The sequence below is a fragment of the Cololabis saira genome, chromosome 13 (genome assembly GCF_033807715.1).
Source record: "Cololabis saira isolate AMF1-May2022 chromosome 13, fColSai1.1, whole genome shotgun sequence".
Classification (NCBI taxonomy): Eukaryota; Metazoa; Chordata; class Actinopteri; order Beloniformes; family Belonidae; genus Cololabis; species Cololabis saira.
The window spans coordinates 44,101,880-44,126,251 of record NC_084599.1 but is presented as its reverse complement, the minus strand read 5'-3'; the positions used below and the strand labels follow the sequence as shown (position 1 = coordinate 44,126,251).

General features: G+C 46.8%; 2 protein-coding genes across 2 annotated transcripts in view; one reads left to right on the top strand and one right to left on the bottom strand.

The window, feature by feature from the left end:
* niban1a (niban apoptosis regulator 1a) overlaps positions 1-22,943 on the top strand; it is a 57,536-nt gene extending 34,593 nt beyond the window's left edge. Inside the window, exons 11-16 of the mRNA XM_061739015.1 lie at positions 1,061-1,171; positions 2,793-2,900; positions 3,084-3,195; positions 19,112-20,459; positions 21,436-21,669; positions 22,910-22,943. Of these exons, the coding sequence (XP_061594999.1) occupies positions 1,061-1,171; positions 2,793-2,900; positions 3,084-3,195; positions 19,112-20,459; positions 21,436-21,669; positions 22,910-22,943 (1,947 nt within the window). The remainder of the gene's footprint in view (positions 1-1,060; positions 1,172-2,792; positions 2,901-3,083; positions 3,196-19,111; positions 20,460-21,435; positions 21,670-22,909) is intronic.
* Positions 22,944-22,959: 16 nt separating this feature from the next.
* Positions 22,960-24,372, bottom strand: part of kifap3a (kinesin-associated protein 3a) — a 78,697-nt gene continuing 77,284 nt past the window's right edge. Inside the window, exon 20 of the mRNA XM_061739013.1 lies at positions 22,960-23,062. Within this exon, the coding sequence (XP_061594997.1) occupies positions 22,966-23,062 (97 nt within the window). The 3' untranslated portion in view covers positions 22,960-22,965. The remainder of the gene's footprint in view (positions 23,063-24,372) is intronic.

Below are 24,372 nucleotides of genomic sequence, written 5' to 3'. Positions count from 1 at the left end.
CCGAATTTAACTACAGTCCTGTGAATTTTCAGAGCGATCGCACAAATAGTTTTCGCACGAAGTGCAAAAACATTTCCAAATTTCCAAACTAATGGGGAGATTTCCCCATGTATGTGTGTAGCGCGGAATGTCACAAAAGCCTACTGTGGGTGGGAGAAGGTAAAAAAAAAGCCAAAATTCACCTTTTTTCTGAGTCACCTAGCTTTCTCATACCTGCACGTAGAAATGTCATTCAAACTTCAAAACGGAGGAAAACTTCTCTTCTCTCTCCAAACATGAAACTGTTTTTTCCTAAAATGTAGACTTTTCAAGATATGAGCCCTCAAGCGAGGACTGGAAATCACTTTTTCGTCAAATCTAGAGTGCGGATGTCGGTTCGTAGAGTGTGAGAAGCAGTAAAAAATAACCCACATTTTTATTTGTAACTCGAGCTCACGGCCAAACCGTGAAAAGGAGACAAATAATTGTTGGTCAGAATGTAGACATAGGTGTTGGGATTCATAAAATGTGACTTTGACAGGCGGGGTATGCACAAAATTCGAGAACTTTGGGGCCTCACCACTCGCACACCGTTACTCGAAAAATTCTGAACCGATTTAGAAAGTTGTAGGCCCTGAATTTAACTACAGTCCTGTGAATTTTCAGAGCGATTGCACAAATAGTTTTCGTACAAAGTGCAAAAACATTTCCAAATTTCCAAACTAATGGGGAGATTTTCCCATGTATGTGTGTGGCGCGGAATGTCACAAAAGCCTACTGTGGATGGGAGGAGGTAAATAAAATCATCAACTGTGACAGTTCTAGGGGGAGAAGGAGTGGATCTCTCCTCCTCCACGGAGAGGATGGGGGGAGTTGAAGAAACCTTATGTAAACAGGGTCGGAGGTTTAAAAACGGGCAAAGAATTGGTTAGCCTCATCAGGTGTAAAGCTCCCCTCTCTGACGCTAGAGCCAACAGGACCGTAACCAGTGATACACTTTAAGCCCATCCATAGACCCTTAGGGAGGGTGTAGAGCAGGAGTTCTGGGTGTGTTCTGGTTCTGACCCGGTGTGTGTTTCAGCTGACGGACAACGCCGCCCACACCTTTGAGCTGCTGCTCTGCAAAGCCGTGCAGGACAAACCTGACGCCGCCGGCGCCGCCGCCGAGAAGGCCAAGACCCGGGTCCTGAAGGTGAGTGAAGGATAAGAGGGAGGAGCCGAGGAAGGCGTTGAAATTGAGGGAAGTGTGTGTGTTTATCAGTAAGTGTCTGTCTGTGAAGCGATGAGTCCGTGAACCTTCGCCCAGAGCTGCTCTCAGCCAAATGTCCTTGATGTTATTAGGCGGCTCGGTACAGTTCTGAAACAGGGATCCGCAGGTGTTCGTGGGAGAGGGGAGGGGTAGTGGGGGCAGAGTCATCTTGTTTACATTCCACCAGGAAGATTGTGACCAGGAGCGATCGGCCTAAGACCGCTCTGTCAAGGCCAGATTATAGAATCAACAATTATATTGAAAACAGGCAGCCCAGTAATTTTCCGTCTGCCTTCAGTCTCTGGTTCATCAATGGTGACTCCAATCAGACGAATTTGTGATCAATTTCCGGCAAGCCGAGCTTCCAACTTCTCCAGGCTGTTATCAATCTTGCCAATGAGCTCAAAGACCGCCAGCCTGCAATTCTGTTCAAGAATCACATCCAGCTCACGGCTCTGCTCCCCAAACGTTAAAGTCAGAGCGTTGATCGCCTTGCTTGATCCTTCAGCCACGTCCGGCAGCTCGGAAAGAGCCAGAACAGCTGTCGACGACTTACGCGTTTGTCGGTACATCAGGAATCCCCCACCTCCTATCAGGAGGATAATCAAGAGAAATCCTGCTATCATAAATCCAATTATGAAGATTATGTCTTCAACATCCTCGACAGTCAGAATCTTGAGACACAAAGGCTTCCAATATTTGTAGGAATCCATTGTGTATCCAGAACAAAATGGGCAAGAGGGCTCCCTTACCCCCTGTCTACTTCGCAAAAATTTGGTCAATTGTGCTGAGAGACCAGTTAATCAATTCCATGATTGTAGAGTTTTGGAGGAGTGAAAAAGAAGGTAATTCAAAGTGCTTTATATCGACATTAAAAGCGGCAAGACACAATTAAAAAGTAAATAACAAATAAAATGAAATAAAATAAAAAGCCCAGTGAAAAGAGGTAAAATAATAAAAAGCACAAGTTGTTAAAAATAAGGGCAGTAGATCCAGCAGGTTCATCTCATTCTTATAATGGCAAGAATTACGTTTCTATAAGGTCAAAATGTACAAAGACGGGGTCAAATACAGGATTACAAAAGTAATCTGTAACAATTTGTACGGTGAATTAAACCAATTTGACAATTCTATGCCACAATGCCAGTTTCCAGGTCTTATTTCACACAACTGATGAGAATTAAGTTTCTATACGATCAAAACGTACGAAGACCGGGTCAAATATAGTATTACAAAGTAATCTGTGCCGGTAAAAGGAAGGTGATGGAGGCACGAGACCAGACCAGCTGAACCCGACCGGCTGAAACCAGACCAGCCGGTACCACCTCCTGGAGGCCGAGGTCCCATCACGAGAATCAGAGGACTGTTGATCCTCCTCTTCCTCCACCTTCATGGGTGGATGGAGGAGGACAGTCTTTCTGGGTTCTTGACCAATACCTCTTTGACAGAACCAGGTCCAGACCCGGGTCCAGAGCCTGGTCCAGACCCGGGTCCAGACCTGGGTCCAGAACCAGGTCCAGAACCAGGTCCAGACCTGCTGACTTGTCTCCCGTCTCTCCTGCAGCAATACGACTACGACAGCAGCAGCGTGAGGAAGAGGATCTTCCAGGACGCGCTGGTCTCCATCACGCTGCCCTTCCTGAAGAAGAGCCTGGCACCGACCTGCGGAGCTGTGAGACACACACACACACACACACACACACACACACACACACACACACACACACACACACACACACACACACACACACACACACTCTCACACACACACCATCACACACACACACACACACACACACACACACACACACACACACACACACACACACCTGACCCGCCGGACTCGTCTCTGCAGGAGCTCCAGAGCCTGGAACAGACGATCGACGGCGACCACAACGACTTCATCCACGTGGAGAACGTTTACGAGAAAATCCTGCTACAGAACCTGGACCAGGAGGTGACCCGAGGTAGGAGACACAAGCACGCACGCACACACACACACACACACACACACACACACACACACACACACACACACACACACACACACACACACACTAGGCCTGTGCTGAAAAAATCGATTTTCCGATTCTAAATCGATTCTCATATTAATTCATAAATATCGATTCATATGTCTAAAGATTGATTTTTTTTCTTCGTTACATTTTCGCCCGGTGAACTTAAATCCCAGTAGTCACGTCATTTAATTCCCACATGCGCCTGGTGTGAAACTATCAAACGATTACCAGCTAATTACACTTCAATGACCATGTAGTTACCTTGTATTTACTATACATTTCATGGATAACTACCGGGTATTTACCCATTCATTATTGATTTATGTATTATCAATGGATTGGTGCATGAACCCCCGAGGGTGTAAATGACTCTATTGACCTTGTAATTAACCTGATAGTTACCATGTTTTACCTGGTAATCCAGGTACTTACCTTGTAGTTACTTGCCCAGTAATTCTATTTCCTAAGTATTTACCCAATAAGTACAGACATTTTTACCTGGCTTTTACTCAGTAATTAAAGTGAAACTCGACTGTAAAAGAAAGCGTGTGTTGTTTCCATAATATTACCTGGTAATTGTAGATCATAATTAGAAAGATTTGAACAATTGGCAAAACGTCTGATAATTACCTCCCCTTTACCCCGCAATTAGAAAGTTGGACCTTTTTCTTCTTCCTTCTTCTTAGCTGTCCATCGTGTACGATGACGACGCTTGCTCCGGGGCAGGGAAGGGGGGCGGGGGTGGTCAGCACTGTTGTCGCTGGTGCCACTTGATGTGGCTGTGGAGGCCGATGCGTGAGCCGCACATCCTTCCACAGGTGGGGCAGGGGAGCCCGGACGTTGGGGGAATGCCGGCTGTCCTCCGATGTCGTTGGGCACGTCTCTCAGACCTTCTCTGATGATTGCTGTCATCTATTTGTGCGATTGCCCTGACGCAAGTATCTCTCCAAACTAAGCGATCACACGCTAGAGTTTCCAGCTGAGTGGGGCTGATGGCAGTGCGCTTCAGAAAGTCCTTGGTCTAGTCCTTGTAGCGTTTCTTTTGGCCACCAGCAGCACGCTTTGCGTCATGTAATTGACCGTAGAGGACTTGGCGGGGCAGGCGGTGTTCAGGCAGTCGGATTGTATGACCTATCCACCGTAAGTGCCTTTTGGCCACAGCTGCTTCCATACAGCTGGAATTAGTGCTCTTCAGGATCTCCGAGTGAGGTACTTTATCTTCCCAGGACAGACCAAGGATTTTTTGAAGGTAACGGATGTGGAAGGCCTCCAGGTTTGTTATGTGCCTTCTGTATGGCGTCCATGTTTCTGCCCCGTAGAGCAAGGTGGACACGCACACTGCATTGTAAACTGCAACCTTGGTGCCGACCTTGAGGTTACGGTTTTCAAAAACCCTCCTGCGAAGCCATCCAAAGGCTGATGAAGCTTTGTTGATGCGGGTGTGTATGTCTGTGTCGAGAGAGCAGTGGGAGGATATTGTAGAGCCAAGGTAGGTGAAGTGTTCGACTGTTTTGAGTGGGATGCCGTTTATATGGAAGCTGTGGGGTGAGGGAGGTTGGGTAATGAGTTGGGACATGATTTCAGTTTTTTGTGTGTTGACCTGAAGACCGAAAGACTGGTACAGAGTGGAGATGGTGTTGAGGGAATGCTGCATAGACTCTGGGCTGTGGGCTAAGACTGCAGTCATCTGCATACTGTAGCTCACAGATATGGCAGATCTTTGTTTTCGTATGGGCTTGGAGACGGCGGATGTTGAAAAGATTTCCGTCAAGGCGGTATTCAAGATGAACACCGTCTTTGTGATCCAAGGCACGATTGAAGAGAAAGGTGATGGCAGAAAGGAGGAGATTAAAAAGCACTGGTACCAAGACACAGCCTTGCTTCACCCCGGTATTTACCTCGAAGGGCTCTGATTGGAGGTCTCCGGTGATTACTCTGGCTTGCATCCCAGTATGCAGTTGCTGCAGCACGGACAGAAACTTGGGTGGTACCCCAAGTTTGTCCAGTTGTTTCCAGAGCATCTCACGGTTTATGGTGTCGAACGCTTTGCTCAGGTCAATAAAGGCTATATAGAGGTCTTTGCACTGTTCCCTGCTCTTCTCCAGTAGCTGCCTTAAGACAAAGACCATGTCGGTGGTCGACCTAGACTTCCAAAAACCACACTGCGTCTCTGGGAGAGCAGCTTCAAAAATGTGTTCCAGGCGCTTGAACATGATCTTTGCCATCACTTTCCCTGCAATGGAGAGGAGGGAGATTCCACGACTGTTCCCACAGACTGCTCTGTCACCTTTGTTCTTATAGATGACCACAATGTTGGCATCCTTCCAGTCTTGTGGGGGGGTCTCATGTTCCCATATGTGTGTGATCAAGAGGTGTAGGCGGCGTGTGAGGAGGTACCCGCCGTTCTTAAAAACCTCTGCCGGGATGCCATCAGGACCTGCACTTTTGTTGTTCTTCAGGTCTCTGATGGCTTGACGGGTCTCACAGAACTGTGGTGGGGAGTCAAGGTGCTCAACTGGTGTTAGGTCTGGCAGTCCATCCAGGATGTGAAGGTCGACAGGGTTTGCGTGATTGAGGAGAGTCTCGAAGTGATTTGCCCAGCGGCCAAGGATCTCACGACGGTCCTTGAAAAGGGTAGCTCCGTCAGCAGAACGGACAGGGGCAATTGCCCGCTTCCTACGGCCGTAGAGGGCTTTAATGGCATCATAAAATCCCTGGGTGTTATTGCAGTCTGCAAGGTTTTGGATGTCTTTGGCCTTTTGCACCCACCAGTTATCTTCCATGGCCCGAAGGCCACGTTGAGTCGCAGCTCTTGCTGCAACAAAGGTGGCTTTAAGGGAAGCAGATCCAGGGCAGGACAGGAGGGCTTTATGTGCATGGTGTTTGGCTTGAAGGGGTGATTGTATTTCAGTCGAGTTACAATCAAACCAGTCCTGGTGACGTTTCCTTGACTGTCCAAGCGCTGTTGAAGCTGCACTATGGATGGCATGACGTAGGGCTGGCCAGTCAGTGGGTTCCTCAGGGATCTGATCAAGGTTTCTTGCAAGTAACCGACGGAGGTTGCCTTTGGTGTCGGGGTTGTTTAGTGCTGAGCAGTTGAGTTTCTTGTTTGGAGCTGTCCTAGGGCGACGGGGCTGAATGTGCATGAAGAGTTTGGACCTGACCATGAGATGATCGGTCCAGCATTCTGCTCCGCGCATGACTCTAGTTATAAGAACATCCCGTCTGTCCTTTTGCCGGACAATTACATAATCCAGGAGGTGCCAATGTTTTGAACGGGGGTGTTGCCAGGTTGTTTTGAGCCTGTTCTTCATCTGGAAGATGGAGTTAGTAATTACCAGATGGTGTTCTGCACAGAGGGAGAGGAGCCGAAGCCCATTGTTGTTCATTTTCCCCACTCCATGTTGACCAATGACTTGCTTCCATACCAGGTGATCTCTGCCCACTCTAGCATTGAAATCTCCCAAGAGAATGATCTTGTCTGTTATTGGGGTTTTGTGTTAGATGGTGTCAAGTGCCCGGTAAAAGTCCTCTTTTATGTTATGTTCAGCATCAAGTGTTGGTGCATAAGCGCTGATCAGAGTAGCGAAGCGTCCCTTGTTGAGGGGAATACGCCAGGTCATCAGCCTCTCATTGATGCCGATGGGAGATTCTGGGATGCGGTGCAGCAGTTGGGACTTAACAGCGAAACCAACTCCATGGATACGGCGAGCGCCTTCAGGGACCCCTTTCCAGAAGAAGGTGTAACCTGCACCAACCTCTGACAGGGAGTCCTCATCCTGTAGTCTGGTCTCACTGAGTGCTGCGATGTCGATGTTGTACTTCGCAAGCTCCAGGGCCACAAGTGCTGTCCTACGGTGGGGCCTCTCGGATGTTTCGGCCAGGTCCAGCAATGTACGGATACTCCATGACGCAATGTATAAATTACAGCAGATTTTCTTTGTTTTTCGACCGCATAGGGGGATGCTCCGACGATTGCGGTTTACCGTCCGGAGTGGGAGAAGCAGACAATTTTTGAACCACCTTTTCTAGGTCCTTCCCCATTCCAGGGGAGAGCAGTGTGGGGCTGCTCTGTCACAGTGGAAGCTACCGAGGTGACGCGCTGCTTCGTCCCGCAGTCACAACGACGATCACTCCACTGCCGCCTGTGTGCATGGTTTGACTAGACACTCCCAGCCACATCCTTGGCCTGTGTCTGCCGCCATTCACATGTCGCCACAGGGCTTTTTGAGGGGATTGGGGTGGGGTGGGAGGGGGGAGGAGCAAGAAGCTTGCGCAGAGGTAGGGATTAGGGTGAGGGTGTGGGTGCGCAGTCCTCACTCCCACCATCTTCACTTCATCAGGTTGACCTCCAGTGGCATGGGAGACCCATGACGACCTTTGACCTGACTTGAGTTGCAGGGGACTGCCGGTGATCCGTTCTGTTGGACCCCGCCTGTGCCTGCCCCGAGTGCAGATTTAATTTTGGGGTTTTCTCCCCTAGCCAGAGCCTTCTCCCGGGTTTACCCACTTGGCGATGGGGCAGTGGTATGTTGGTCGGGCCCACTGCTACCCGGCGATCCCCTTCCTTTTAGCCTGAGGTCGCAGGACCTCAGTTACCGGGTGCTGCCACGAGGAGGCAAGAGAGGGGTCTTGGTGAAGGAGAGGCTTTGTACTGACCTCAGAAAACTTACTCACTCGGCTTCCTTTACCCAAAGTGGGTTGGTCAGCGGCAGGGGCTAAGGGAGGGAAGTCACATGCATCCCTACATGCAACGTCTCACTAGCATGCTGCACAAGACGCATCACTACACCCTGCGGGCAGAGCCGCGAGCACAAGAAACCGCAACTAGAAAGTTGGACCACACCCCCTCACATATACCCCCTCACACAACACCACCACCTTGTAACAAATACGCCAAATCGCTGCACTCAGGGCAGAGTGCTGCGCTATAAGTTTGTAGATCTGCTATTTTTCAGCTGGTGGTGCGTGTAAATGGCAGCAGATTACGTGCAGAGTGAATTAAGCACTTCTGTCCTTTTACGTTTTATTTTTATGGGGCTAGAGCAACGCCAATACCTGTTTCAGTCCCCATTGGCTGTAATGTAATCAAACGTGTTCTTCAAAAGAATCTCACTCTGTCTTGGCACTGAGTTTACTCACTCATTTTAAGGAATATCTGAATAAAATTAAGATTTTCAGAATCTGCCGGCTTCTGTGTCTCTCACGATGTTTTCGTTTTTTGGCTACGAGCTACGGTTTGATCACAAATCGGAGTTATTTGAGACCTTGCCAGAAGCCAAAATCTGGGTTTTTCTCACAGCCAAACAAGAAGGTTCTGAAGTCGAGGTTCTTGTTGCCGGGGCAACCAGAAGTCAGCTGCTGACTGATTCAGCCAGACCTGGTAACATGACTCAGTCACTAAAGTCTTCATATACTTTAACCTGTAAAATGGAGACGCCTCAAAGAATTCTGGGAAATCTGACCCCTGACCTATGACCTTAGCCGACCCCCAGTCCTGCAGCCTCACGGCCGGGAAGCTGGAACCGGTTCATTTTTTATATATATATATATATATATATATATATATATATATATATATATATAAAATACCCCCCCTCACACACACACACACACACACACACACACACACACACACAGTAAATACACCGCAGTAAATGCTGTAACTTTTGAATGGTTTGACATAGAGAGTCGTGGGTGGTGACATCGGACTCGGTTTTGAGTCCTTGACCATAATTGGTGCAAATTAGCCCTGCCCCTTCTTCTGATTGGTCGATATGTGATGGTTCCTATTTTCTGCAATAACTTTTGAATTTTTTGATATAGGGAATGTCATCAAAATCGCAGTCATCCGGCAGTAGTCCCGTGGCACTTCAAATTTTCCAGGGAATTTTGTGTCTAGTACAAAATTAAGATTCCACCGATTTCAGCCGTTAAAGTACATGATCGTCAGCCACTTAGTGTTGTAACGTTTATGTTTTTCACTCTGTAAGTCAATCGCGTGCTGATCATTGAATCGCCAGAGACGTTTCACACAGACAAGGACACGCTCATACACACTCACACACACTCATACACACTCATACACACTCATACACACTCATACACACTCATACACACTCATACACACACTCATACACACTCATACACACTCATACACACTCATACACACACTCATACACACTCATACACACTCATACACACTCATACACACTCATACACACTCATACACACTCATACACACTCATACACACTCATACACACACTCATACACACTCATACACACTCATACACACTCATACACACTCATACACACTCATACACACTCATACACACTCATACACACTCATACACACTCATACACACTCATACACACTCATACACACTCATACACACTCATACACACACTCATACACACTCATACACACTCATACACACTCATACACACTCATACACACTCATACACACTCATACACACTCATACACACTCATACACACTCATACACACTCATACACACTCATACACACACTCATACACACTCATACACACTCATACACACTCATACACACACTCATACACACTCATACACACTCATACACACTCATACACACTCATACACACACTCATACACACGCATACACACTCATACACACTCACACACACTCAGACACACTCATACACACTCACACACACACTCATACACACTCACACACACTCATACACACTCACACACACTCACACACACTCACACACACTCATACACACTCATACACACTCACACACACTCACACACACTCATACACACACTCAGACACACTCATACACACACTCAGACACACTCATACACACTCATACACACTCATACACACTCACACACACTCATACACACTCATACACACACTCAGACACACTCATACACACACTCAGACACACTCATACACACTCATACACACTCACACACACTCATACACACACATACACACTCATACACACACATACACACTCATACACGCTCATACACGCTCATACACACTCACACACACTCATACACACACATACACGCTCATACACACTCATACACGCTCATACACACTCACACACACTCATACACACACATACACACTCATACACGCTCAGACACGCTCATACACGCTCATACACGCTCAGACACGCTCATACACGCTCATACACACTCATACACACACATACACACACTCATACACACTCATACACACACGCTCATACACGCTCATACACACTCATACACACACACTCATACACACTCATACACACTCATACACACTCATACACACGCATACACACTCATACACACTCATACACACTCATACACACACTCATACACACTCATACACACGCATACACACTCACACACACTCATACACACTCTCACACACACTCACACACACTCATACACACTCACACACACTCATACACACTCACACACGCTCATACACGCTCATACACACTCATACACACACACTCATACACACTCATACACACACTCATACACACTCATACACACGCATACACACTCACACACACTCATACACACTCTCACACACACTCACACACACTCATACACACTCACACACACTCATACACACTCACACACGCTCATACACACTCATACACACACACTCATACACACTCATACACGCTCATACACACTCATACACACACACTCATACACACTCATACACACTCATACACACTCATACACACGCATACACACTCATACACACTCATACACACTCATACACACACTCATACACACTCATACACACGCATACACACTCACACACACTCATACACACTCTCACACACACTCACACACACTCATACACACTCACACACACTCATACACACTCACACACACTCATACACACTCATACACACACTCAGACACACTCATACACACTCACACACACTCATACACACTCATACACACACTCAGACACACTCATACACACTCATACACACTCATACACACTCACACACACTCATACACACTCACACACACTCATACACACTCACACACACTCATACACACTCATACACACACTCATACACACTCATACACACTCACACACACTCATACACACTCACACACACTCAGACACACTCATACACACACTCAGACACACTCAGACACACTCATACACACTCATACACACTCATACACACTCATACACACACTCATACACACTCATACACACACTCATACACACTCATACACACACTCAGACACACTCAGACACACTCATACACACACTCAGACACACTCATACACACTCATACACACTCATACACACTCATACACACTCATACACACTCAGACACACTCATACACACTCACACACACTCATACACACTCATACACACACTCATACACACTCATACACACACTCAGACACACTCAGACACACTCAGACACACTCATACACACACTCAGACACACTCAGACACACTCATACACACTCATACACACTCATACACACTCATACACACTCAGACACACTCAGACACACTCATACACACTCACACACACTCACACACACTCATACACACACTCATACACACACTCATACACGCTCATACACGCTCATACACACTCATACACACACATACACACTCATACACACACTCATACACACTCACACACACTCACACACACTCACACACACTCATACACACTCATACACACTCATACACACACTCATACACACTCATACACACTCATACACGCTCATACACGCTCATACACACTCACACACACTCACACACACTCATACACACTCATACACACACTCATACACACACTCATACACACTCATACACGCTCATACACGCTCATACACACTCATACACACACATACACACTCATACACACTCATACACACTCACACACACTCACACACACTCACACACACTCACACACACTCATACACACACTCATACACGCTCATACACGCTCATACACGCTCATACACACACATACACACTCATACACACTCATACACACTCATACACACTCATACACACACTCATACACACTCATACACACTCATACACGCTCATACACGCTCATACACACTCATACACACTCACACACACTCACACACACTCACACACACTCACACACACTCATACACACTCATACACACACTCATACACACACTCATACACACTCATACACGCTCATACACACTCATACACACTCATACACACTCATACACACTCATACACGCTCATACACGCTCATACACACTCATACACACTCATACACGCTCATACACACTCATACACACACTCAGACACACTCAGACACACTCATACACACTCATACACACTCATACACACTCATACACACACTCATACACACTCAGACACGCTCATACACGCTCATACACACTCATACACACTCATACACACTCATACACACTCATACACACTCATACACACTCAGACACACTCATACACACTCATACACACACTCATACACACTCATACGCACTCATACGCACTCATACGCACGCATACACGCTCATACACGCTCATACACGCTCATACACGCTCATACACACACATACACACACATACACGCTCATACACGCTCATACACGCTCATACACGCTCATACACGCTCATACACGCTCATACACGCTCATACACACTCATACACGCTCATACACGCTCATACACGCTCATACACACACATACACGCTCATACACGCTCATACACGCTCATACACGCTCATACACGCTCATACACGCTCATACACGCTCATACACGCTGTTGTGGAATTTATCAAAAACCAGTTCAGAAGTCCGCTCGTGGTATAGAGAGGTTTTAATCAGTTCAGCCGGCGGTCGACATGACCATCGCAGATCGAGTCTGTATTTGGTGTGTCGACCCCAATTGCTTTGTCCAAAGGGTTTTTATACAAAAGTTACAGGAATAAACCTGCCCAGTGAGAGGTGGGACTTTTAGCTTTGGGACCACCCCTGAGTAATCAGGAAGTCCGTATATGTTCTTTGTCTCTGTGGGGGCTGGAAGTCTCGGCAGGGATGCAGAACGCCGGACCTTGCGTGACAATGTCCCGGCAGGGGTCCCCAGGAACTGGGACCCGCATGTCTATGAGCATAAGGGGGGGCTTGAGCAATCTGCAAGGCGTCGTTGTGTCCCTGCAGGGGGGCCAAATGGTCAAAATGCTTCATCAATTCACAATTTTTTTTTTTTTTTTTTTTTTTTTTTTACAGTGGAGTACATCATTTTAGTAATAGTTTGAGTGATACATATGTTTGCAAGTAAACCTTAGACATGTTGTCGGAAACCAAATAACAACAAGCCAACAAAGCAAATTCAAAAATCAAGTAACCAACGTGTCCTAACTGTTCTTTAAACCAATGAAACAAACTACTTATGACAGGTGTATGTAACATTTTGGCAATATCTTTCAAGTGATGCGTTATTTCTTGGACTGTGGCATTGCGGGTATAAATGTACAACATTCAGTTTTAATGACAGCACAAGTTCCCCCTTGAGAAGCTAATAAATCCATCATCCCTACAGCAGTCATTTCTTGTGAGAGCATAGGCATGTCTTTTGCAGTGGTGTTGGCTAATCTTCAACTGCATGGGATAAATCTCTTATCTGTTCCAAAGCTGCCATGACTCCGTAATTTGGAACGAGGGCACCAAAAAATCTTGTCCATGGTGTTTGTGTGTGTGTGTGTACAATTCTCTTCTAACAATGTGAACGATTCTCATGGCTGGTACCGCATGGCCCAGACCACATATTCCAGACCAACCGTTTGGAAGATATTCACAAGCCTTCACGCCACAAATCCAGTAAACATCCTTTGGTAGAGGTATGGAACAGCGATTAACCATTGTAGCAAGGTAGCTATAATAGTGGATTTTGGCTGGTTTTAGGCTTAACAAGCGGTTCTTCAGAAGGAGAGCATGTGGAGTCACAGTTTGGCCTGTGCTGCTCCTTTGCTCCCCTGCTCCCCTGCTCCCCTGCTCCTCTGCAGAGGTCCCAGGTGCTGGAGCTCAGCTACTTCCGGGCAGGAAGAAGAAGGAATCGGCTGGTTTCCGCTGCATGGTCGAGGAGTTGTGTTCTTGCAGTGGGATGCGTGGAACCAGGTTAGACGCCCCTCACACTTGACGGCGGTGTTGGTGGTGAGCAGGACGTGTTGAGGTTTAGACCAGCGAGGTTTCAGGGCGTTTTTCCGTCGGAACTCCCTGACACAGACCCAGTTGCCGGGTTGGAGGTTATGGCACGGTTTGTCACTAGGAGGAGACTGGACAGCTTTTACTTGTCTGTGGATTGACTGGACAGCAAAAGTTTAGAGTACAACAGAATGATATCATGGATTCATCCATGGCATGGAAGTCCATCTTCTTCATATATACAGAACTGAATTGCTTGGTATGGTCATAGGTCTACCCATAATCCTTTCATGAAGCGTGAGTTTTGTGCTTCCTAATGGGTGTTAACAGGTGTTAACATTGTCCATTTAAGTCCAGTTTAAAATTCTCTGCACATACAAAAACATTTTCATACATGAACATTTTCATACAAAAATAATTTCATATCCCTCACATAATGTCTATTTGCAGAGCTTCAAAAAAATCACGGTGGGGGGAAGTGTTGATAATGTTTGCAATATTTTTATAGGATGCAAATCTTGGAGCTTATCAGTCTTTCAACACTATCTGACACATTCCCCCTTTTTCTCATCTGTGATTGCCAACTGTGATCATCTATTCACGTGTACAAGGATGTGGGTGCAACAACGCGGCCGTCGTTGCTGACCCACAAATTATTTACATTTTTACAACCATGGGAATGCTACAATCCGTTTTTTCTTCACCTCAGTAGTCTTCTTGTAGGAGAGCTACATCATTAGGAGAAACCAGGTCGTTAGCGGGTATAGAAGGGCAAAGTTTTACATAGACAGGTAAGCCAAATTTGGCAGTTTCTTTTGCTGCATGGTCAGCTGAAGCATTGCCTAGTGAAAACAGGGTTGGACTGGGTGTGGGCTTCACATTTAACAAAGCAATAGATGAAGGTAGTTGACAGGCTTGTAACAGTTCACCAATCAATTAACCACATTTATCTCCGAGGATGAGATAAATTCTCGGTTCGCCCACAATATATAAAATCTATAAAATACAATATACACAACCAAAAGCATCTCTGGAATCTGTATAGATTGTAACAGTTTTACCTTTTGATCAGTATATATTTTCATCTACTTGGGTGGAGCTTGGAGGAGGAGGGCGCTTTCAACAATTAAGAATTATCACAAATTGTATAACCTGCGTATGGTATTCCATTTTTATAAGCAGAGCCGTCAGTGTGGAAAACAGGAAAGGTCAGGACGAGTGTTAAAGACAGAGGTGTCAAAAGTATTCACATTCATTACTCAGGTAGAAGTATAGATATTAGAGTTCAAAAATACTCCTGTAGAAGTTGAAGTATCAACTCAAAATTTATTATATATACATTTTTTTTTTTCTAGTAAAAGTATAAAGTACTGGTTTCAAAAGTACTTAAAGTATAAAAGTAAAAGTAATATAAGCGGGGAAAAACCATTAAGGCTAAAAGCCATTGAAAATGAATGCATCTTAGTATAATGCAAATATATTAAAGAAGCATATATGTGTACTATTGAGCATTAACATGTGTTTCAGAGAGCAGACACGTACAAACCAAATATGTTTATACTTCTCATCCAACCACAACCAAATTCACTCTATCCGGATGGCACAATTTAACTGGATAGTTTTTTTAAAGGCCGAAATGAAATAGAGTAAGGCTGTTTTTTAAAACGTAAGGAGTAAAAAGTAAAGATAATTGCGTGAAAATGTAAGGAGTAAAAGTAAAAACCGTCTGAAAAATAATTACTCCAGTGAAGCATACACAACCAAAAGTTCTACTTAAGTAAGGTAATGAGGTATTTGTACTTCGTTACTTGACACCTCTAGTTAGAGATTAGTTATACATGCATTCAGAGACGTTATAGTAGGCCACAGACAGATTTCCATGCACTTACATGATGAATTTTACCATAGGCAGGATAAGATTATGTAAATTGGGATGTTCTGATTTGGCTCACCCCAATGGGAGCCGATCATTGGCTGTTTCCTCTGCGCCTCCTCTCAGCGCTCAACCTGTTGTAGGAAACACTTTTGAAAAAGACATTAGTATTTTCATACATTTCAGATTCTTTTTTTTTTTTTTTATCCAGGCCTACCCTTTGTGGAGGGCAATTAGCAAATATATATTTTGCATGTACCCTGGAGGGAATCCATCAATCTGATCTCGTGACAGACCACATCTGATCTCGTGACAGACCACAATTCTCTTTTGCTGTCAAAATTGTTTTAGCATAAAGTTCCCTGGGATTATCAATTTTCCCTTTGAACTGTTAAGGCAATAAATACTGTGAAAAAAAGTCTGAGCTTGCTCTGGTGTGATTTTGGCAACAGCTGTGGGATTAAAAGGGAATTCTACAAGCATCAAGTACTTTGCGCATCAAGTACTTTACTTTTCAAATCATGTGGCAAAGTTAGTTTAACCGCTGTTTCCTCTAGCCATTTTGTTTATTAATTTAAAATCTCTTACCATTATTTGGCTCCAAATTTTGTAGGCAAGAGATCTTGGATTTTTTGTAAAATCCAGTCGTCATCAGAAGTGTCATCGTCATTTGATTCTTTAATCAGTTTCACCGGATAAAGGTTTTGATTTTATCATTTAACTGGTTCTCTAATTTCTTTTTCGTCTGCGTTGTGTTTTTAAATCCTTCTAGCCATCAGCTTTTTATTTTGATCAGTAAGCGAAGCTATTTGAGATTCTGCATTACGGCGTCTACCTTCATCCCTCCAAAAATCTGAGGGAGTTTGAAGTGCTTTTTAGTTATTTTAACAATATTTAATACTAACTGAGTAACAAACAAAACTAACAAATAAAACTATCGGTACCGTGATTACCATACATGTAATTAAAGAACTGAAAAACTTCACTTGACAGAGCATACAAATCATTCCTGTTGGTGCAAGAAGAGCAAGTCGATTCTTGCAGAAATGAACTATACCTCATTTTGGGAGAGCGTGTCATCCCGACGTATAAAATAAAACAGTTTTTCTACATACAGTATGTCTATTTCTCACAAATATATCAGTGTTCCAACACTTACTTTTTGGACCTCAAGTCCTGCATATGCTATAAGTCCCACTGGACTACTCAGACCAACATGGCATTCTGGCCATTATTTCCTTAATGTTACCAGAGATATTAAACCTTTTTAGAAGAGCGAGTCAGATTCTTAAGGCAGGAGAAGCAGAACATTCTCACAACACAATCAAATTCAAGTGTTATGAAATTGCCACCGTTCCTAAAAACATCTCTACAATAACGTTCCCAATAACACAAAATAATAATAAAATATAACCTTCACAACCACACAGCGGACTTACCTAAATTTAAGGATGACGTCAACTTTCTCTGGCACTCCAGTTCACAGACTTTCGACAACAGCCCAGAAACAATAATTTGGGATTTAAATGGATCCCTTACCTTTGAAAATTTAGATAGAGTCGCTGGTTGTGTCGTTGGTCTGGAAAAGGAGTTTCCGTCGAAGGTTTATTGTCAATCCGGGTCACCTGCACCAAAATTGTTGTGGAATTTATCAAAAACCAGTTCAGAAGTCCGCTCGTGGTATAGAGAGGTTTTAATCAGTTCAGCCGGCGGTCGACATGACCATCGCAGATCGAGTCTGTATTTGGTGTGTCGACCCCAATTGCTTTGTCCAAAGGGTTTTTATACAAAAGTTACAGGAATAAACCTGCCCAGTGAGAGGTGGGACTTTTAGCTTTGGGACCACCCCTGAGTAATCAGGAAGTCCGTATATGTTCTTTGTCTCTGTGGGGGCTGGAAGTCTCGGCAGGGATGCAGAACGCCGGACCTTGCGTGACAATGTCCCGGCAGGGGTCCCCAGGAACTGGGACCCGCATGTCTATGAGCATAAGGGGGGGCTTGAGCAATCTGCAAGGCGTCGTTGTGTCCCTGCAGGGGGGCCAAATGGTCAAAATGCTTCATCAACGCTCATACACGCTCATACACACACATACACACACGCTCAGACACGCTCATACACGCTCATACACGCTCATACACACTCATACACACACATACACACACTCATACACACGCTCATACACGCTCATACACGCTCATACACACTCATACACACACTCAGACACACTCATACACACTCATACACACTCATACACACTCATACACACTCATACACACTCATACACACGCCCACCCGTGCACAACCAGAGTTCAGTGTTTTGGATATTTCAGCTTAAGTTTCACAATGTTATATTAGTTCAATGAAGTTCATATTATCTATATTTACTATAGCTTGTTTGGTTTCTCTGTTATCGGACACGGTTTGTCATGAAATACCTGAAAAATGCCGGTGCTTCATGTCCAGCTGTGTCTGGTGACAGAATAAATCAGACAAGATAAAATGATTTGTTTACTGCGTAAACTGTTGCAATTTCTTTCTTTTTTTTGCACTTTAAATGGATATTGAAATGCCTATTTGAGTTATTTAGTCATATAATTCAGGCAACTGCTCAAAAAACATTTTTAATAACCCTAACCCAAATCAATATCGAATCAACTGGTGATAATCCATTCTGAATCTTAAGAATTGGAATCTATTCTTGACATTTGAATGGATCCCCAGCCCTAACACTCACTCACCCCCCTCTCCTCTCCTCTGTCTCCCCCTCCTCTCTTCTTCTTCTCCTCCTCCTCAGTGGTGAAGGAAGCTGCCAGCCTGCAGAAGCACAACCTCATCACGGACAGCAGAGACCTGATCAGCCAGTCCAGCAGGTCCAGCCTCTCGTCCCCGCCGGCCTCCACGCCCGGCAGCCCCGACCTGGCCCTGGGGGCCTCCCCGGTGGCCCTGGGGGCCTCCTCGGTGGCTCTAGGGGCCTCCCCGTTGGCCCCGATGGCCCCATTAGGGCCCCCGCACCCCCCCGTGGCCAACGGCGTGTCCCCCGGCCCCCACAGGGAGGAAAACCTGCAGAGAGAAGCTTCAGCCGGCGTGACCTTGGCCTCGGAAAAACCTGAGGGAGACGATGCTGGTCAGGGGGCGGAGCTACATGTTGATCAGGGGGCGGAGCTACCAGCTGGTCAGGGGGCGGAGTTACCAGCTGGTCCGGGGGCGGAGCTACCAGCCGGTCAGGGGGCGGAGCTACCAGCCGGTCAGGGGGCGGAGCTACCAGCCGGTCAGGGGGCGGAGCTACCAGCCGATCAGGGGGCGGAGCTTCCAGCTGCAGAAGAGGAGGAGGTCCAGACTGTGGAGGCTGAAGACGACGGTGGACCTGAAGCTTCTCCTTCATCAGATGTTCAGGATGAAGCAGCAGATCCTGGGAGCCCGGTCCAGACGGGAGAACCTGAACCGGTCCCGCCTTCAGCAGGAAGTTTGAGTCCCGGGGAAACCGAGGTAACCGAGCCCCAGCCTGCTGCCAGCTCCGAGCCTCACAGCTCAGGCGCTGCAGCGGTGGCTCCCTCTGCTGGTGGAGAGCCAGAAGACGCCGGCCTCGTCCTGCAGGAGGAGGAGTCTGTTCCTCCAGCAGAACCAGGGTCTCCAGCAGAACTGGTTCCTCCAGCAGAACCAGGGTCTCCAGCAGAACTGGTTCCTCCAGCAGAACTGGTTCCTCCACCAGAACTGGTTCCTCCACCAGTACCGGGCTCTCCGGAACCGGGCTCTCCGGACGGGTCGGTGGGAGGCGAGGAGCCGCCGTCGGACCCGGAGTCCAGGGTCCAGGTCTTGTTGCCCGGCAACGTCTCCACAGGCGCAGAAGCCGCTGAGGAGCCTCAGCTGGAGGCCCGGGCCGGGGACGGTGGGGGGGCCGGGGACGGCCTGAGCCTGGAGGCGGCCCCAGCTACAGCGCCGCCCCCTCAGGAGGCCCCGCCCTCTCAGGAGGCCCCGCCCTCTCAGGAGGCCCCGCCCTCTCAGGAGGCCCCGCCCTCTCAGGAGGCCCCGCCCCCTCGTGACTCCGCCCCCCTGGACTCCATCAGGGACATCAGGGAGCTGGTGGTGGAGGTGATGGAGGTGGAGGAGCCGGTGCAGCGCTACCCGGGGGGGATGGGGGAGGAGTAACGGGGGGGGAGCGGCCCTGGGGGGTCCAGGGGTCGAGGGTTCGATGCCAGAGACCCTCAAACATGCATGAAACTACTAACTTATTTAAACCGATGACACGATCCATCCATCATCCATCCATCCATCCATCCATCCATCCACTGCTCCAACTCTTTACTAACCAACCTTTAATCTTCAGCTGACGGAGGGGGGGGGGGGCTACCTCTTCCTCCTCTTCCTTTTCCTCTTCCTCCTCCTCTTCCTTTTCCTCCTCTTCCTTTTCCTCCTCCTCTTCCTTTTCCTCCTCCTCTTCCTTTTCCTCCTCCTCCTCTTCTTCCTTTTCCTCCTCCTCTTCCTTTTCCTCCTCCTCTTCTTCCTTTTCCTCCTCCTCTTCTTCCTTTTCCTCCTCCTCTTCCTTTTCCTCCTCCTCCTCTTCCTTTTCCTCCTCCTCTTCCTTTTCCTCCTCCTCCTCTTCTTCCTTTTCCTCCTCCTCTTCCTTTTCCTCCTCCTCTTCTTCCTTTTCCTCCTCCTCTTCTTCCTTTTCCTCCTCCTCTTCCTTTTCCTCCTCCTCCTCTTCCTTTTCCTCCTCCTCTTCCTTTTCCTCCTCCTCCTCTTCTTCCTTTTCCTCCTCTTCTTCCTTTTCCTCCTCCTCTTCCTTTTCCTCCTCCTCTTCCTTTTCCTCCTCCTCCTCCTCCTCCTCCTCTTCCTTTTCCTCCTCATCTTCCCCCTTTTCCTCCTCATCTTCCTCCTCTTCCTACTCTTCCTCTTTCTCCTTCTCCTCCTCTTCATCCTGCCTGGAAACGACGTATAAACGCCGTGATAATAACGACGTAGCTCGCCTACTGAATGTTCTGACTCGGATATTTCACCTGATTCACTACCAGAACCTCCTCCCTCCTCTCTCCGACCTCTGACCTTCAGCAGCTCGTCGTCTCCCAGACTAAATCGTCTCCTTCGGACTGAAACCCTTTTACTTCCCGGCGGTTGTTTCAGGCCGAGCAGTTTCCACGTGCCTTTAGTCGCCGTGACGGAGGAACCCGGCCTCCGTCACGTGGATGCGGTTGCCACGGAGACGGGTCCAGGCTCCGGCCTCCGTCACGTGGATGCGGTTGCCACGGAGACGGGTCCAGGCTCCGGCCTCCGTCACGTGGATGCGGTTGCCACGGAGACGGGTCCAGGCTCCGGCCTCCGTCACGGGGATGCGGTTGCCACGGAGACGGGTCCAGGGTCCGGGTCCACTAAGTGCCTGTTATGTGTGAAGGAAAGCAGCCGGTACCGTCCAGAACCGGAGCCGTTTTTAGAGGAAAACACTGTGGAAATATTCAGAATAAAACCAAAGTTTGTGAATAAAACCAAAGTTTGTGAATAAAACCAAAGTTTGTGAACAAAACGCGTCTCCAGTCCAGTTATTGATCCGAGAGGCTGATGCAGAAACTTTAACAACTTTAATCAAACAAGTTACAGCAAATAATGATCCAACCGATCAGTCGGACCTTCAGGCCCGTCACAGGAACAACAGGAACAACTAGGAACAAAAACACTGCAAAAACTCAACATCTTACCAGGAATATTTGTCTTATTTCTAGTTAAAATGTCTCATTTTTATTCAAAAAATCTCATTACACTTAAAACAAGAGTCATCACTGGAAAAATAACTTATTTGACAATTTTCACCTGTTTCAAGTAAATTTTCACTTGAAATAAGTAGAAAAATCTGCCAGTGGAACAAGATTTATCTTCTCATTACAAGCAAAAAAATCTTGTTCCACTGGCAGATTTTTCTACTTATTTCCAGTGAAAATCTACTTGAAACAGGTGAAAATTGTTTTTTTTTTTCCAACGACATTTTGACTTTTTTCTCGACATTTCGACTTTTTTTCTCAAAATTTTGAGAAAAGTGTTGAGAAAAAAGTCGAAATGTCAAGAGAAAAAAAGTAAACATTTTGTGAAAAAAGTTAAAATGTCGACAAAACTTTGTTTTATCGTTTTATTTGACAATTTTCACCTGTTTCAAGTCAATTTTCACCTGAAATAAGTAGAAAAATCTGCCAGTGGGACAAGATTTTTTTGCTTGTAATGAGAAGATACATTTTGTTCCACTGGCAGATTTTTCTACTTATTTCAAGTGAAAATTTACTTGAAACAGGTGAAAATTGTAGTTTTTTCCAGTGATGACTCTTGTTTTAAGTGTAATGAGATTTCTTTTGACTAAAAATGAGACATTTGAACTAGAAATGAGACAAATATTCCTGGTAAGATTTTGAGTTTTTGCAGTGCACCAACCGGTTCTGATCACGTGACCACACAAGACGGCAAAGACCATCAACGTTTCTGAAGTTACAATTATAAACGGACGTAAGTGACATCTTGGTCCCGGATCTGTTGTCACGGAGGGTTCTGGAGGACCGGTGGAACCCGGGACGCCTCCAGACCAGGACTGGACCTCAAAGAGTTCTGTTCTTCACAGGCGTTGCTGCTTCCCAGACCCGGTTCAGGTCTGAACCGGGTCCACCGGGCGGCGCTCTAGTTGTAGAAGAAACGTTCGTCAGGCCGGAAGCCGAAGGCGCTGACGGGTCGGGCCGGCGGGACCTGATCCGGCGGGACGAACTGGTCCAACGAGCTGAGGGACGAGAAGACGGGAGACGTCAGAATCAGAGAAGAACCCGGTCCACAAACACAGACGGGACCAAATCCTGCAGACGGGCAGCTCAAGCCGGACCGAGTCCAGCAGCAGTTCCACCGGGACGAATCCACCGGGGAGTCCCTTATTTCTATTTCTGAAAGGTGGCCACCCTACTGTCAAGTCTCCCGTTTTGGCCAGGAAACTACCGTATTTTACCGTCTTTCCCGCCGTCCTCCCGTATTAGTATTTCCCCGTTTTATAATATAATTTTTAAACTGAATTATCACTAGTCTTGCAAGAACTGCCACCTGCTGTAGCCTTGGGGGCAGTTCTGGGAGGTTAGTGGGGACATGGGAACAAATCCGAGAAGTCAGGGGGTAAGGGAGCCCTCTTGCCCTGATGGGAATTTTTTTGCCGGATACACAATGGATTCCTGGAAACATTGGAAACCGTTGTGCTTGGCGATCCTGTCTGTCGAGGACATTGAAGATGCCTTCATAATTGGATTTATGATAGCAGGATTTCTTCTAATTGGAGTGGGGATTTTCCTGGCCTATCGACAAACGCGTAAGTTGTCGACAGCTGTTCTGGCTCTTTCTGAGCTGCCCGACGTGGCTGAAGGAATAAGCACGGGGATCAACACTCAAACTTTAACGCTGGGAGAGCAAAGCCGCAAGCTGGATGTGATTCTTGAACAGAATCGCAGGCTGGCGGCGTCTTTGAGCTCATTGGCAAGATGGATAACACCTTGGAGAAGTTGGAAGCTCGGCTTGGCGGGAATTGATCACAAATTCGTCTGTTTGGAGTCGCCATTGATGAACCAGAGACTAAAGGCAGACGGAAAATTACTGAGTGTCTGTTTTCTTTCTTTCAATACAATTGTTGATTCTATAATCTGGCCTTGACAGAGCAGCCTGGCCTGCTGCTCCAGGCACAATCTCCCTGGTGGAATGTAAACAAGGTGACTCTGCCCCCACTAACCCTCCCCTTTCCAGAACACCTGTGGACCTGTTTCAGAACTGACCGAGCCGCCTGATAACATCAAGGACATTGGCTGAGGAGCAGCTCTGTGGCGAAGTTTTCACAGACTTACCGCTCACACACACTTACTGATAACCACACCCCCCCCATCTTCAACGCCTTCCCTGGCTCCTCTCTTATCAGCCCTCCTGACACGGTCGCCGGGTTTTAGCGCCACGAGGGCCGCAGCCCTCACTTGGATGAACTGTGCCGGGACCCCCCCGACTTGCCCACCCCCCATACCCATGCAAGTTATGATGTTGTTTTGTTGTGTGTATGTTGCTTTT